Genomic DNA, 17,697 nt, shown 5'->3' on the forward strand with positions numbered 1-17,697 from the left:
AGCCCGCCGGTAGCACGGAAGCGCAGCAACAGCCTGCTGATAGCTTCATCCCGCAGGTCCCCCACCCTCCCTCCATCCGCCCAGCCTCCATCCTGTGCACAGGCTGCTGCTTTAGCTGAAAACGTCTCGCATATTTCCCCTCTCCTTGGACTTTGCTTCTCTGGCAGGTTATTAGGTCGTAAACGGGCTCAGCAGACCGATTGTTTTCCATGTGCTAGCTGCACATTAGCTGATCATCTGTCGGATTTAATGGGTGACAGGATAGAGGACAATATTTAAGCTAATCCCTCCTCCTGGGTACAAGCCCTGCCCAGTGACTGCATATCATTTGTTGGTTTCTTTGAATGGACTGAGGTCCGGACAGAAGAGCTGTCCATTTCTCATCTAATCAGTTTTTTAGTTTTTCACCTGTTTGTGGGGGGTTTGTGTCTTTGTGTGCGTGTATATCTGTCTAGATGGATATAAATATATATTTTTAGTCCGTTTGTTTGTTTTGCACTGTAAACAGTGCCATAACTTTATAATATGTGCTATATATGTAGATATAAAATGTATCTGTTGCATATTTTGAAGCATAATTACAATCAAAGGAGGGTAGGGATGGACTGATTTATATACATACATACATACGTTTCACTTATTGACCATATTGCAAATATTATTTTACAATACCAGAGTTTTACTTAACTTGGTATAAATGGAAATATTTCACATAACTTACAAGTCTTTTTTTCTGTGTCAGTATTGAAAAGCAGGGCAATCTTTTTAAAATATTTGGATATGAAGAATGTGGCTAAAATGATTAGTGCTTTAACAGTGTGCATATGTATACACAGTTAAAATGGAATAACTCACGTTCCTGTATGACGTCCTGACCTTAAGAAATCCATCTTAAAGCAGGCATATGTACACAGTGACTGGTTAAAGTAAGAGTCTCAGAAATGTTAGCCAGCTGATAATACTTGACTTAAAGTACATATTATATTATTTTAGAGGAAGCAGTTCTCTAGTAAATTCTCATATAGATATAGAAACTCTTCCTTTCTGGTAAAACGTAGTACTAATCATCAAAGATGACGATGGTGTAAAAGAGGCACAGATTTCCTCAGGTGCTCTGATCAAAAACATCCTTTTAAAAGCAAATTCTGCCCACTCAGCAACCATCTCGAGCCTTTTTAGGGCACTTATTTTGAAGCTTTAACATATGACGTGTAATTTCAGTCTTTGCCTAAACATAAGAACAGTCAATTTTTTACTTTTTTTTATATCTTGGAAGTTTCAATTGTACAGCAATCTTCACCAGTTGTGGATCCTCCCACAGATTTCGGTTTGAGACAGAGATTTATCAAATTTGAACGACTCAGTTCCTTTGAACTATTTTGCAGTCAGCATTGTTTAGCCTGTGCATACAGAGTTGTTTTTGGCTCAGATTGGGGCTTTTTGGCTGTTGAATATCTGTTGAATTTAAAACATGCAGCAGATAAAAAAAGAAAACACACGTATGTAGCATTTAGTTGCCTGATCTAATTGGACTGTATGTCCTGTTAGATTGGACAACTTTATTCTTCAGTAACTGAAACTCCTCCAGTTAATACAACTGGCTGAAAAAAGAGTTATGTGGAAATGTGATTATTGTCTTTGTTATAACTAAAACCTTTGTTCTGCAGATAGCATTTGTTTGTCCCCACAGGGAATATCCCTCTACCAACATGTGTGTTATTTGGGATTTTTATTGACTTATCAGATGATCAGAAGTGACATAAGTCTGTTGATTTCCAGCTAACAGTCTCATGTTCTTTACTGTATATGATAACCATGCTTACTGGCTGTCTTAGTCACCCCCAGAGGTGGATTCTGGAAAATCAGTTAACTATTATTATGATAGGAAATAAGTTATGTTATGAGGGTTTATGTGACAATAGTTGGTGGTGCTTGTTGTTAAATATGTTGTCGGGATGAGGGTTGCTTACGTCACGGAGAGTTGTGAAAACCTCAAGTATTGTTTTCCTTTTACACTTGAGCTGCCGGCGGATTTAAACCCGGGATGTAAACGCGTGCTGACACAGACTCACATCATTCAGTGTCCTCACACTCTGCTAGCTGACCGGCTGCACAACAAGCCTATTTAGAGGCTCTGCTGCCCTGCGTACGTTACCTAAAGATAGCTTAATGCTACTTGACATAATGCTCCCGTGATTAGCATCACTGCTAATATTTTAAGGATTATTTCCCTGTAAAAACAAACCCGGTCATGTTTACGGGTGACTCCCTCAGCTTCAGTTCTCCTTGTGGTTGTTTTTGGAGGTTATATCATTCTGACTAACCTCCTCCTCCTGTTTCCTCATGAACTCCTGATACTGAGTTTTTAAGCTAAGCCTTTGTGTTAATCTCAGCCTTTGTTTTTTCCCTAAGTTTCCCAAACTAGTTAAGAGCACAATCACATGAAGGAAGTGATGTTGGCATCATATGACCAATCATAAACAAGGACAGGTCTACTAGTGGCTAGAGGTGGGAATCACCATACATCCCACGATACGATATTATCACAATACTTAACGCACGATACAATATTATTGCAATTTTTAAAAATATTTTGCGATATTCAGATTCTGTACATGAAGGTAAACTTTATCAATATTCATTTTATCTAATATCAAAGTCTCACACTCAGTCTTTCTCTCATTTCAGTTTTATTGTTGACAAACTGAACAGTTTGTATTACAGTCTAGTCCAACTTAACTGAATGCAACCATCTGGTACAATTATAGCTATTCTGAACTATGCAATTTGTGAAAACTATGCAGCCCATTCAGCAACTGAAGAATTTGAAAGTAAATTAAAACAAAATATAATTTTACATTAAATAAAAAAGTTTTACATTTAATTAAAATAAAACATGTCTTAAATTAAAATAAGTAAACTGTCATGTTTATTGCTGCCAAAAACAAAAGTTAAACACATTTGGACAGTGAAGGAATGTCAGGATTCTTGCTCAGAAAAAGGATCAACATGCTCTGAAGTCAGAGCACAGAAACCTTTTTTGTAACAAAATATCTGCTGTCCCTGTATCGATAGCAAACAAAATATCACGATACTACACAGTATCGATTTTTTCCCCCACCCCTACTAGTGGCAGAGCAGTGTACTTTACAAACAGGAAAACTATATTTTAAATATCCGAAGAGGTTGAACACTGTGTATCCTGTTGTACAGTATGTATAGTAGGGTTTGAAGTAGGTAAACCTACAAAAGCACAATATTAATAAAGCCAGGAGAGAAGGGTGACATAAAACAGGTGATTTGCTTTAATGAAAGTAGTCTGTCGTGTTTGTCGTGTAAGTCTTGATTCTTTCACCTTCGGGTCCATAGGGACTAAGTAAAGCGCTATACAAATACAGGCCATTTACTTTCAGTCACAAAGACGTGACGTTAAATGGTGTAACAATTTATAGTACTTGAAATTGAGTACATTCAAGGTCAGCAAGGTCTCAATTTAAGATTTTCTTATATGAAAACTTAAAATTACTTCCATATAAACCTGCTTTCAGCCAGCAGGGAGATAATTCCTCCTGTATTATCGGTTTCTTATTGATCCTCGTCAGGGAAAGATGAAGACTCCAAATGGTTTTCAGACTCTTTTACTTACAATGTCTGTTTTTCACTAAACTCCACTAACATGCCTCAAAACCTTTATCAGACATTTTTTAAAAATCCAGCATTAATCTAACGATCTAAGAGGTTTCATGTGATATTTGGTTTCCAGGTGTCTCTTTAGCTTGCTTACTATCAATGTTCCCTCTAATTTTTCATGTGTCTGAGCAAACACACAAACTCCCTGAGCGTCCCTTGGACCACTGTGAGCGACAGCAGACGTGCACTGTGGTCACGCCAGCATCGAATCCATCCAAGTTACATGGTTTAGTAAAATAATCAAATTACAGCATTTACATTTATGTTAGATGACTTTTAATTAACTGCTTTAGCTTACAATGAAAATTTAAAAAATCTTGTTCATGACCTGTGTAGCATGTTAACACTATTGGAAGGAAAAATAACTTTAACTCCAATTTTGAAAACACAACTTTATTATTATTATTTTTATAAAGCTCTGACTTGTATTATGAGTCTGTGGTCTGGGAGAGAGTCTGTAACTCTGTCTGCAAAATACAGGATATACTGACCAATGTTGGGCAATTAATTATATAGTTACTTCTCCAAAAAAGTTACTGAGTTATGCAAACAACAAAGTTTTTTTGCAGCTGTTTACCTAAAAATGCAGCCAAGGCGTTTTTTTAAACAAACATTTCAAACTATTTACAGAACAATCAGCTGTTCTGCATCAAATCTGATGCCACACAAATTATTTGTGCCACTCCAAAAAATAATTTCTGTCCACTATGAGATGAAGGAGAACAACAGCCTGATACCTGCAGGCCTGACAGCAGCAGATGTATCACTGCTGTAACACCTGTAACACTCAGCAGTCGCCTCATTGTTCTGACACACACAACAACACTATTGACTACACTACACACTAACTACACAAGGTCTGCGCTAAACGTTGCAAATCTCTCACATCTCAATTCCGCCTTCACTCCTAAAACTCCCCCTTCCTAAACCACTAAATGCCATGTTGCCATATCATTTTTTGATTGGTCCACATGGTACATTTTTCCACCAATGGGAAATGCTGGGGGGAGGTTTGTTTTCGCTCACAGGCTTTCGAGCGTTTTCCTTATCAAACGCAGTTTTTACTGTTTCTTCCCGCAGTAAATATAAACAACGACAGTATTCGGGGGAAAAAACAAACATTGCAGATATTTTTATCATAACTCTGGTTTTACGTGGCCGATCAACACGATTTAAAAACTGGTATAAAGTCCTCACTTTTTCCGTCAGTTGTTCCGTCTGTCCTGCTCACATCTCCAATGGTTGTACACGTTGTCATTAACGTGGCTTCACTCCACATCAGCCGCTTTGCTCGCTAAAACACCGGTGTCGCACATAAGGACGCTGTCATAGCCTGTCAGCGACGTTGATTGGCTGCGTATATACGAATGTGAATCGCATCATTGGCTGGACTTTGGGATAAGGTGGCATCGTTCTAATCCCATACGGGAGCAGCCAGTCACTGACTCACACTGCAAAACAGAATTGTTCAAGTTTTAATTTAAATTTAAATTCAGGTGAGATTTTTTTATTTGTTTTGTGCGCAACACAGATTTTCTGTGCGCAGAGACGTGCCCGCAGTGCGCAATTGCGCGCGCAGCTTAGAGGGAACATTGCTTGCTACTATATTTTTGTTTAGGAAACTGCTAACAAATGGCAAAGGTTTTGTTTGTTTTCTCTTTAGTTCATTTTTTGTGATATTTTAAAGACAAAGTGATCAGTTTTATCTTCTCACAGATGTTTTCTTTATGTCATTCGTCACATTTTGTGCAGTAGAACTTCGCATCAATCAAATATTATTCTGAGCTCTCTAAAGACGTCTGACCTCCGTACTCCATGTGCTCCGAGGCCTGAGGGATCTCCTGGGAATGGTGGTGCCACTTTTCAGAGACGTGATTGATCAGTAGGCGATGGTCTTTGTAGTCACGAGGGCAGCGTGAAAATATTAGTTTACTGATTGAAAGCAAATGAATGCATGTTTTGAGTGTGTCTGCCTCACACTGCAGACACAGTGAGGTTAAAGCTATGAGTGTATCAGCAGTTCTTCTTGCTTTGGTTTCTTGTATTACATTTGTAACTGTAGCCCAAAAGGAGCTTCTTTTAAATCCAATCCAGGGATTAAAATGTGCCTCATATCATTTTATATTTGGAGCTCATTGATTCTTAAAGCTACATCCAAACATTTTAAATGCTAATGAATGAATAATCATTTTATTTGTAAACGTTTGAACATTTATTGAAGACTGTTACCAACTCGCTTTAGTCATATCTTGAGTATAATTAATTTGCCAAGAGGAGATAAAAGAACCAGTAATATTTGAGCAGGAGCACTTAAACATCAAGTAAATAAAAAAAAACCTGTTTAAATAATGCTGATTATTCAAACAAGCTATCATGCTGATAGCCGCGTGCCACGACAATAATGCTTTAGCAAATTTAATCTGAAAACCAAAAGCAGGTTAAAATGAGCCCAACAAAAAACCACCTTGTAGCAGACGCTCTAACATATAGTTGATAAGTGATGGGCTCACAGTTAATGACTTTTTATGAGGGGAAAAAACATAAACCAAGCTAAAGATGAGATTTACTGATGTTAAAGGTATTGACATTCAGATTCTCCATGGAGATGATGTAATATTGTTATCCTGAAATCATTCGGCTGTGATAATGGGGCAATAAAAGCTAGTGTGACAGCGCTAAGGCCTGAAATACATTGTGTGTGTCTTTTGAAAGACGGGAATATCTGTGATTGACTGATGATGACAGTTTTACTCACACAGGATATGGATGTATTTCTGAAAAAGAAATCTGGACTACTGCGTAGGGCTGGGCGATATGGCCTAAAATCTGTATCGCGGTATAATTTGAAGCACGTGCGGTAACAATATATATCGCGATATATTCTTTTCTTCTGTATAACGTATTTTCCACACTATAAGGACTTAAAATCCTTTAATTTTCTCAAAAATCGAGAGTGTTCCTTATGTATGAATTCTGGTTGTGCTTACTGACCTCGAACTGATTTGGGCTGCAGAAATCTGTTAAAAATGTTTTAGTGTAACTTTGGTAAGCAGCACTGCTTGATGGATTGTCAGAGCATTACGGCTGCCGTAGTGAGGAGCTTCGGAGTAATCTGGGTCCAAAACTCCGTCTGTTTCAGGTCCCAAAGTCAAACAACACAGAGTTAAAAACTGTCTAAATTCTTTCATCTTTAATTAAATCATCAGCGTTGCTGCTTTACCAGGTGTAACAATTAAGTTTAACATCCAGGCATCCATGAAAACAGAATATATTAAATTTAACGGAGTTAGCCGTTAACAGGAAGTTAGCTCGCTAGTTTCCACCTAAACATTTCATACCATGTTCTGACTGAGATTTTTGAAACTAATTCAAACGTACAGCTCTGCTGTCACTTCTAACATAAAGACAGGAAACTAAACAGCAGTGGCATTTGCAGGGTTACTGAAGTTGGACTACCTGGTATATAATGTTGTGCTACGTGATTGCTAGCGACACAGCTATGTTAGCATAACATTAGCACAGTGAAGCTGGAGGATGAAGCCAACTTTTTTTCCACTCGATAAAAGTTAACGTGAGGGATTCTGGTGGTCAGGGACAAATGCAATCGCATAGCAGGATGCTGTACACGGGGCAACTTCAGTCAGGAGAACAACTGAGAGCATTCATCCACAATACGAGGTTAGTTATTAATATACTGCAACAACATGGGAACAGAACAGCTGCGAGAGAATTCAACATTAATGAATCGATGTTACGGAAGTGGAGGAAGCGCAGTTTTTGGCTTTCCCCATATTTCAAAAGTGCTTCACCTCTTTGCTATGACTGTCGCCCGCCATAATTTGCAGATGATAATGGTTGTAGCTGCTGCGATGCTTTCAACCAAAACAGGCGCAGCTTGATGACATCATCAACATGCGATAGAGCGATATAGTATCTCTATCGTTGGCTAAATTTATATCGTTTCTATCGCCCACCCCTACTACTGCGTTGTGGCATTAATTCCCAAAGCTAATGACAGTGGATGTTTAAATGTTTTTACTCTACTAGTTTTCTTCTTGTGCTTGATTAATTTGTTATATAAGATGTAAAATGCAGTAAGATTATGATTCCATTTTTTTTTTATCGTCAAATAAAACTAAATGAGAGAAGCTTGTGGGAAAGTTGTTGTCGCCGTTGACCTTCTTATGTTCTCATCTAAATTTGTGTCTGACTTTTCACTTGTTTACTTAAAGAACTGAATCAGAGACAAACTGAAGCTCGTACGCTGTCGTTCTGACCTGCTGGTGTTTAATTTGTGGCTCTTGGGTTTCAAAGTTGCACGTCTTGATTGGATGGTCTTAACACCCTTTACTAACTGGATTTAAATGCCCCCCCGGTCTATCTGTACCAGTCAAAATGACTTTAGCTGATAGGTCTGGCCTTGCGTGGCCCCTCGTTGGTCCTCAGTAGGCACTTTGTGATGGCGTTTTATCATCAAATGAGAAACGCCTGCAGCTTTTCTTCATAGCACGACATGAAAGACTCACTGGGCAAGTCAAGCAATGAAATGTGAAGCGGTTTCCTCTCTTCTCCCCTCAGCTGAATGTTTTGTTTTTTTCCTGTCTCTTTTTATCTCCAGTACGGCCAGTAACTCTCCACGCAGCACCCCCGGCAGCTCTCCCTCCCTGCGGCGCAGGGTCCTCGGGGGAGGCAGGGCCAGTGAGAATGAGGCTGGAGGAGAGAAGAGCAGCAGTGGAGGTGGAGGAGGTGCTGGTTCGGACGGTGCACTCCCCTCCATACCCTCTGCCTCCTCCCTCTCGTCTGCCTACCCAATCGCCTCTCGCCACTTCAGCCGCAATGCCAAGGTAAGTGAAAATATCTGCTAAGGTGAATCGTAGACTGATCGACACAGCAACTGTGACCTCACAAATGTTTTACCGCTGCCATCTTGGTGTTTTGAAACTGGACTAACAAACTGTCATAGACACGTTGTTATGCAACAATCTTCCATTTTTATTCTAATAATGACCATAATTTACAAAGTGAGCTTCATAGTTTATTTAATATGAGCTGAAGCTACTGACATGACCCATAAAGTCATCGGGAAAGTGTTTAATGAGGTCACAGAGCAAGTGTGGAGTAGCATCGGTTTCCCATAGACTTCACTAACCAGAGGTTTTTGTGCAAATAAAGCAGTCGCCTCTTTGCTGCTCGCCACATGCAGCTTGGAGGCTGTGTCCGTGTTCAGTTTGCAGAAATAAAAACGCAATAAACACTTTGCATTTGCATCCAGATTTTCTGCATTGATTGCTAAAAACGGTGGTTCTGATCTTCTAATTAGCTTTATCTAATCAGACTAAAGTAGCTACATTAAACACACTCGATGGTATGCAGAGCAGTTCCCCTCCTTATAAATGCAGCTAGGCTCATGGCAATTTGACTTGAGACTGTCCTTTTTTAAGTCACGTATGTCAGCCTCAACCTGTCCATTCACCAATTTCAATCAAATCTTAGTAAAATTCTAGCTGTGCAAGCGCCAACCTAAACAGACAGGCACGTACCTGCCGGCTGAGAAACTACAGAACAGAATGCAACAAGAAGGAAAGTTGGTGCTGAAAGTAGACAGTTTAAATGAAAGTGTTAGACGTGGGAGGTCGCCCACGTCTTTAATGAATGCAGCGAGAGAGCCGGGTGTCCATCTGCCGTGACACCTTTTCTGTTTTCAACGAGCCAAACGGCAGCAAAGACGAGGAGTTGTAGTCAGGGAGGCTTCAGAGCTGAGCTGAAGGAGACGTGACGCTACAGCACTGAGTTTCTGAGTTTTACTTTCATGGCAAACAGCTGCTCTGTGTGTTAGAGATAAACTACATGATAAAAAAAATGTTTTGATAAACGTTGTCATATTCAAGCGTGTGAAAATGCTAAATGAGACATTAGTTTGTGACTAAATTAAATATGTTATTAAATTATACGTCTAGCCCTTAACTTGATTATCATTGTTTGCAGTGGGGCCCATAATGAAACTGAATCTGACGCCTTTGTTTAAACAGGAAGCCTTACAGGAACCCTGGGGCGCCTCTGTCAGTGCGCCCCAGGGTGGCTACAATGTAGCTGCCATCACCAGTGTGTGAATGTGTGGATGACTGGATATGTAAAGCGCTTTGGGGTCCTTAGGGACTAGTAAAGCGCTATATAAATACAGGCCATTTACCATTTACCAAAGTTTCCTAAAGATAAGCAGTTGTGACCAACAGCACTGTCATGGCATATTTCACACCTGGAGGAGATGGAGGATGCAACAGCATTTCTAAAGACACATAGTTTCACGTCAAATAACAGCAAAATAAACATACATATATAACGAGAACCAACTTTCTTTGGCTGTTTTTTAGAATAAAAAGTAATCATTCAAGTCTTCTAGAGTCCAGCTCCCCAAAGGTTTTATGAGGGACAGACAGTTCAATGAGCTGCTAGCATCCTGAACATAAAAGGACCATTCATCCTCACCACGTGCCATCAGGAAGCATCCAGTAGTTTTAACTGTATGTAGAATTTATCCACAGCTGGGAAGAGATGGGGAGAGACGGCAGGCATTTAACAAAATGAGACTTGCTCACAGGTTTAGTTATAGCCCAGCTACAGCTGTGTTTCATGCCTATGACATGCTCCTGGCATGTTTTGTATTTACGACTACTTTTAATTAAGCTTGCAACATGGTACAAAACGTCGATACATTAAAAAAACAAAACGCACACAAGCGGCGACGGGCAGAAAGTTTCATCGGCTCATGCACCCTGCGATCACAGTGTGTATATCCAGCTATGTGCCACGCCTCATTTATGCTGCAGGAAAAAACACATCCAACAAAGGATTAACCTCCGTCTAATCCCCCGTTCTCCAGATACATTTTAGGAACTGAGGCGTGCTTCCACATGATGTACTGACACGGTCAGAGGCAGGAGGACAGAGGAGACGAGGGGGCACAAGTTAGAGAAATGAGAACAGCCTGCTGGTGCTAGCACTGCTGCTCCATCACCGTCACTCGTCTCATAGCTGCAGGCCTGCTTTGATTTCAGGCTAGCAGCATTAGCAGTGTGACATACCTTCAGTACTGTGAAAGTGAAATTTTTTGCATTATGGGCCCCTGAAATTTTGAAATTTGACTGATCATAGGTTCTCAATCAGATTAAGATTTAAGACGTTTTCTGGACCTCAATCAAAAATGTTAATTGGATGATTTCCAAGCTGCTTGGCTATCACTTCCTCTGTGACATGGTGCTTTAGTGGAAGAAGCCGACTATCCTTCAGGATTGTATCCCAGAAGCTGACAGTTAGTCAAGTTTTATTATCAACACAACATCATACACTCAAGTATACAGTCAGACGAAATATCGTCCTCCTGGATCAAAGCTGCAAACTGTAAAAGCAAAGATTCAACTATACAGAAACTAAGATAAACTAAGGATGAGTACAACAGTTTTGTACTTGAATAGAAATGGAATAAGAGTAGAAAACAATGAGAATAAATAAATACAGTGGTACATAGATGGACTCAAACAGTGTAATACAGAATAGTGCAAGTACTGGAAGTGAGAGGAGAGTGTTATGTAGTCCAAGAAGTGTGTGGAGAAGTGAGTCCAGTGTGGAGGAGGGCAGCGATGCATGGAAATTATTTTTCTTTTTCTAATACACAAAACCCCAGAATTACTTCACTGAGAAGAGACAGGAAATGCCCGATGGAGGTGTTGCTGAAAAGGAGCTTGTACAAGTTACTAAACTGTAGAGGTTGCTGTCTTAGCCTGCATTGCTGCATTGTGAGTCAGTGTGTTCAGTAAGGTCATAAAACGTACAACTGATTGTGTGTTATGTTAGTCCGATTGCGTTTGTGTAACTTTGATTTGGATACAGATCTGACCGCATTTCATAAGCAATCAAAGCAGAAATTCCAAAGTGCTGCAGAAGTCTCGTGGTGCTCATCAGAGATTCAAACGGGCGTCTTCATGACTCTGTAAAATTTGATCCGACGCAGCGTTTAGTAACCAGTTAGGAAACGGTTCTGCTTCAATCCGGTCACTTAAATATTAACTCTGTGTTTGCCAGACGTTGATTGAACACGCTTGTGTTACGTAATGTCAATAAAAACGGTCTTGAGTCTTCAGTGAATTCACACAATACAATAAGTGAAAGTAAATGTTTATTTTTAGCAGCTCTCACTTCAGCCGTGTCAGCTCTTCCAGTGTTGACTCGTTCTTTCAGGAGACTGTAAAACGTTAGCGTGTTTGCCCTGAGTAAATTTACCTAACGGCACACGTAACCCGAAGGCTCTGGGTTCACCTCGTACTCGCTGCAGGCTCGTCGCTTTGAAGGCAGCAGCCTGTTGCAGCCAAGACGGTTTGTTGCAGCTGCACAGTGACAATTACCTTTTTTTAAAATAGGGAAGTGGTGAAAGTTTGGACATCCCTTTAAAGCTGCACAACCTCAGCGTTGCATAAAACGGAGTCAAAATGTTCTGTTTCTGCTGTGACTGATTTTCTTTGAGTACTAAATGTTTTCCTTTTTTTCTTTGCAGAAAATGCAGAGCTGGTACAACGTAAGTACACGCCCTCTTCTTCTTTAACGGCTTTTTTCAGCTTTTACTTCCAATAGATGAAACTGGTTGACAGTAAAATGATTGGTTTAGTGTGATATTTAAAAATTTGTTTTTTCTTCTTCTTGATTAAACAAATGCAAGTGTTACCCGAGATGTTTACTGCTAGGATGGTTGTGAGGTAGAATAACATGTTCTGTTTTTTCTTTCCTGTCGTCACTCACAGGTTCTCAGCCCCACGTACAAACAGCGGAACGAAGATTTTCGTAAAATCTTCAAGAAACTTCCTGACTCAGAGCGACTTATAGTGGGTGAGTGAAGCATGTGACAAAGTGTGCAGTACCACCAGCGCACCAGGATTTTATAATCGGCCACGCCGGCCGTGAATAGTCCACTTTCTGAGAGGTTAAAATGATTCCTAGTGCATAGGAATGGGAAGGTCATAAGGAAAGGGAGGATAGAAGATTTAAGGACGTGTGACTCTAAGATGTACAGTACAAGGAATGGTTTGCAGTTGCAACAGGTTCATGGTGCTCAGCTTAGAGCTGCTGCTCGGGTTGAGGTGGTTTTGGGCATCAGAATAGGGACAAGAGCTGAAAGAGGCGGCTGGGTGGGGAGGTGGAGTAAACGTTGCCCCCACTAACATACCCAGATGAACAGCAGACGTCGAATCTATTGAAAATCACAAATGTTATTCCTGTGTGCCAACAGCACACAGGTGCTTGAGAAACGCCATCTGTGGTTCCACACTGGTTTCTTTTTGGCTCTGAGAGGAGAACTATGCAGATTTAGTAGATTCAACACACGGAGACGCTCTCGAATGCAGGCCTGCAAAAGCCAGCAGCACATAGCAGCGACAGTTAAAGCCCTTTTTGTAGGTTGAATGCCAGTTGGTTGAAAGGTCTGCTTGAGCAGAAAGGAAGTGACATTAGTTCACCACAAAGAGGAAGGCTGCGATTAAACCATCAAGGATCAAAAAGCTCCGTGTGAGAAGCAAAGACGTAGGCTGCGAAGTGAAACTCGCTTTCGCTTCACTACAAAGAACTTCTTTGTTGTATGACTTGGATCTTCTCTAACGACCAACAGCATGACAGACAGGAACAGCAGTTCGTCACTGATGCTGTACAAGTGTTTCCCAGGTGTCAGTCTGGACGCTTTAGCCCCTTTTTCCATTAGTGTTTACTTCGATCGACTGGGTTTCCCCTGCAAACCAGTACTACCTAACATGTGTTTGTTGTCATAGCAACGTGTGTTGCAAAAAGGTGGACGTCGAGGCAACAGTATACCTGCTGCTCAGTCTGTGGCTTTTCGTCTGGCTCTGGGACCACTGCGTTGGTTTTGAAACCATCTCCCTCGTTGCTGAGATGCTCTCATGACTCATCGAGTGATGCTACTGGTCAGCCAATCGGTGGCATGCAATCTGATGATGTCATAATTTAGTACCCGCTCGCTTGGAATCCCGGGCGAGCAGATACTAAAGGTCACAGGACCCGGTACCTAATGGGAGAACCGTGAAAACTGTGGTGACCCGTGGAATGGAAAAGGGCTTGTGAGTCTTGTTTGCTGCATCATCGCTCCTGCTGGACCGCAGGCTGATGCCATAATGATGCCGTAGACTCTCTGTAAGAGTTTCAGTCATTTTTCTCTGCCCACCAGCCCCACTGCTAAGAGCCAAGTGGTGTTTACAACCTGTCTGACGTTGATCTGTGGCAGCGATGGCTGTTTTTGACATTTATTTCCGTCTGTCTTTTCTCAGACTACTCCTGCGCTCTGCAGAAGGATATTCTGCTTCAGGGACGCCTTTATCTGTCAGAGAATTGGCTGTGTTTCTACAGCAACATCTTCCGCTGGGAAACCACTGTAAGCTACACTGTGTACACTGGCGCACACCTTCTGCAAACTAATTAATGTCACACCTGCAGTCTGATAAGAGTGAAGTTTGCAGATCAATAAAGATGGCCTCTGCGAGATAAGAGCGTTGCACGCTGTAAAGCTTTCTCCTCTGCTTGTTGGTTCAGATCACCATCCTGCTGAAGGACGTTACCTCTATGACCAAGGAGAAGACTGCCAAGCTCATCCCAAATGCCATCCAGATCAGCACTGACAACGAGAAGGTCAGAGTCAAAGACGAATAATAAAAGAGACGCTTTGATTTACGAGGACATTCTGCGGTTTAACCGTTGATAGTGTCAGCTGTTGAAACGGTTCACTTCAATCTGTTAGAGAAGCGTTATGAAATGAGCTGACTCGGCTCGATCTTCACCGGCCGTGACGAGGCAAACGGGGGGAAACCGTCCGTCAAACCTGTTCTCACATTTTTGTTCTCTCTCCCTCCTTTTCTTCCTCCCCTCCTTCCTGTTGCGTTGATAATCACCCTCTCAGCATTTCTTCACATCTTTTGGCGCAAGAGATCGCAGCTACATGATGATTTTCCGCCTGTGGCAGAACGCACTGCTGGACAAGGTACAGCCTCCGCTCCCACCCTCCTGCTGGTTTGTGCTGCTAGTAGTTATCATGTCAGAGTAGAGCAGGGTGTCAGGAAGCGTGGTCGTAAATACAGGGCTGAGAGAGCAGTTTCGATTACTGTTATCTGCTGACTTTTCTGCTCTGAGCGTCTGTGCAGAAACACAGCTTACTATTATCTCACATGGTAGAGAAAATAATGGCTGATTACTCTTTCCCTGGAAAAAACCAAACTAATCTTTTAGTTTAGTTTGGACCTCTGCGTTCACGAGATGATCGAGAATGAACGGCCCTCTGAAACAAAATATTAAGGATGTCACATAAACCACTTCACGACAAGAATGCAGCTGCTTCCACCACAGCCAGCTGCTTATTGTGCATACATGTTTCTGTTGTGGTGTAGCTGCACTCACAGCATCTAGTTATTGTTCGGAAACAATTCCTGTAATAAATCCTTAACAGACCGATCAGCATTCAGCAGGATATTGGGCTTTCATGCTTTGAATTAGCTCCAAGTTTATTAAATTTTGAAAAAAAAAAAGATTATTTTTTCCTTCCAGCGGTTTAAGATAAACTAAGAAAGTGTGTAAATAATTTGAGCCATTTAGTTTCATTGACATCCTTCATTAACAACGGTTTTCAATGCTGTCGGCTGAGTTGCCAACATGCCAGTGTCTGTTCCCTGCAGTGGCAATAAAAGTTGGGCTGAATGTCACTGTTTTGTAATGCTGACTACTGTTGGCTCCCTTTTAGTGAATCAACACTTGATTCCACTTTGACCTTTCAGCAGTGTTGACATCCTGGTCTTAACTTGAACAGTTTGCTTTTATTTACGCTCCTCTGAGCAGAAGATGCAGAGGCTTCTGCTTTTAGAGATTTACAGGCCTGCGGCGTGTACAGGTGTTCACACATCTTGTTTTTAACTTTAGTTTAAGATTTCATCTCGATATTTGCAGCATGAACCAGATGGAAAAATAAAACACTGCACGCTGCTCACACAACTAAAACTGATAAAACACAAAAATGTTACAGCAAGGTGGGATAAAAGTGGTTTTTCTTTATTGTCATTTCCCCCTGAGGTGAGCACCGGTGTGTTCATTTATAATAACTGTGGTGTTTTTCAGTAAAACAGCAGCTGTGCTCTGAATGGGCCGCATGGCACTATATTTACCGTCGCCTCAGACGGAGTCGTAAAGTGTCCAACATGTTTGCACAATTGATTTTGATTCAAGGCTCATTGAGAATCAATAAAAAGTCCCACACTCTGTTGCACAGTGAACATCCCAGACTAATGCACGCACACAGATGGATTTTGGCTGTCACACAAATCCTATTGCCTGCAGCTGCTGTTTCTACACTTGCAGTTTGACAAGACAAAGAGCTGCAGAGTGAACCGCGCAGGAACGTGCATGATTAAATGTCTGTATTTTCTGCAGTCTCTGTCCCCCAAAGAGCTGTGGCACATCGTGCACCAGTGCTACGGCACTGAGCTGGGCCTCACCAGCGAAGACGACGACTACGTCTCCCCCACCGCTGAACACATGAACGGCCTGCTGTGAGTGTCTATATGTAACCACCTCTAGTTATAGATGTGCGAGTTATTTGAGTCTTAACCATGTTAAAGCTGAAAACCTGCTTTTATTTTTTCCTCGTGTCACATTTTTATTGTTGGGTAAAGTTCTGCACGTCAACGATAAGTTGACTCTCTAATGAAAAAGACACAATATGCGTCCCTGTCAGTGAGATTTAAGCTTATTTGTTACGTCTATAGTTAATTGGCAGTGACAGAAGCTATAATAGTCATTTTATTGTGGTTAAATGCTTAAACAGAAGAAGGCATGACAGACAAGCTTATTAGCGATCATTTAAACATACATGTAGCTTTAGGGGTCACTTTTCCATCTTTTTAAGCAAACAAGAAGACTCTGGGTTCTCTAACAGATGTTTTTCCCTTTCCCTCGCTGCGACGTTCCTGTTGCCCTGTTCTCCAGGCCGGGAGAGGAGTCGGGGTCGGTCACAGACCTGTTGGACCTGAGCTCAGTATCCGTTCCCTCCGCGGGCAGCTCTCCGCCTCCGCTGGTGCCATGCAGTTTAAGCAGTCCTCCTTCAGCTGCCAGCCTCAGCGGATCCTCTCCGCCCTCCTCTGCCTCCTGTCTGCCCGTGGAGGTGCCCTCCTTGTCGGGAAGCAGGCTCGGCTCCGAGCCCCTCGAACCCAGCCCGCCCAGCTCACACAGCTCGCTGCCATCCACCACCACCACCAACGCCTCTTTCTCCGCCTCCACCCCGGCCTCTGCTGCTGCCTCTTTTGTGAGTGTTCTTCACATTCAGACTATTTAATATGCAGGACGTGGCTGTCTGTTTGTTATACCTGGAGGGCTGGGAAGCAGAGCCAGCTGACCTTTGCTCTGCATGTTGAAACTGAATCTTTTGAATCTGTATTTGATGAAACATGCCTGAAGCTAAAAGCAGCTTATTTAAATTGCACTGCCAACGCTTGATCACACAGTTTTGGGCCCTTTTATTCCCACGTTTGATTCATTACGATTATTTGTTCTAATTAATGAGCAAATAACAGGCTAGAGGGGAGTAAACATGATGGGGATGGTTCCCAATAGATGTGAGAATTTCTATTTTCTATTATAGCAATTTAAAAATAAAAAAAGCAAATAATTAGTCGATTCAAAGGATTACATCTACATTTATGAGCACATTCAGGAGGAAAATAATAACGTGGCCTCCAGGCAAGAAGGAATTGATGGGAAATATTTGTGTAGTCTGCATTCGTCTCTGTGTCCAATCAGCCAAAAGCTGCTGCGGTTGTTTCTCTGCAGCCGTTATCTCGACGCTGACAGAGTGAATAAATGCAGCGCTGTGTCAACTCTGTGCCGGTTTCACATTAATTGGATGGCTACAGTGGTATGCCTGCCGAGGCCACATCAGCACGAGGCCAGCCTCGCTGTGAGGCCTCTCAAGTCATA

At 41.7% G+C, this 17,697-nt stretch overlaps 1 protein-coding gene across 4 annotated transcripts in view; it reads left to right on the forward strand.

Annotated features, from left to right (window-relative positions):
• Positions 1–17,697, forward strand: part of gramd1a (GRAM domain containing 1A) — a 41,436-nt gene that overhangs the window by 12,202 nt on the left and 11,537 nt on the right. For all 4 annotated transcript variants that reach the window (XM_080308576.1, XM_080308574.1, XM_080308575.1 and 1 more), the window contains exons 2-9: positions 8,309–8,534; positions 12,239–12,259; positions 12,483–12,567; positions 14,013–14,116; positions 14,275–14,370; positions 14,639–14,719; positions 16,156–16,274; positions 16,711–17,026. In XM_080308576.1, coding sequence (XP_080164702.1) covers positions 8,309–8,534; positions 12,239–12,259; positions 12,483–12,567; positions 14,013–14,116; positions 14,275–14,370; positions 14,639–14,719; positions 16,156–16,274; positions 16,711–17,026 — 1,048 coding nt within the window. The remainder of the gene's footprint in view (positions 1–8,308; positions 8,535–12,238; positions 12,260–12,482; positions 12,568–14,012; positions 14,117–14,274; positions 14,371–14,638; positions 14,720–16,155; positions 16,275–16,710; positions 17,027–17,697) is intronic.

The sequence above is a fragment of the Astatotilapia calliptera genome, chromosome 11 (assembly GCF_964374335.1).
Source record: "Astatotilapia calliptera chromosome 11, fAstCal68.1, whole genome shotgun sequence".
Taxonomy (NCBI): domain Eukaryota; kingdom Metazoa; phylum Chordata; class Actinopteri; order Cichliformes; family Cichlidae; genus Astatotilapia; species Astatotilapia calliptera.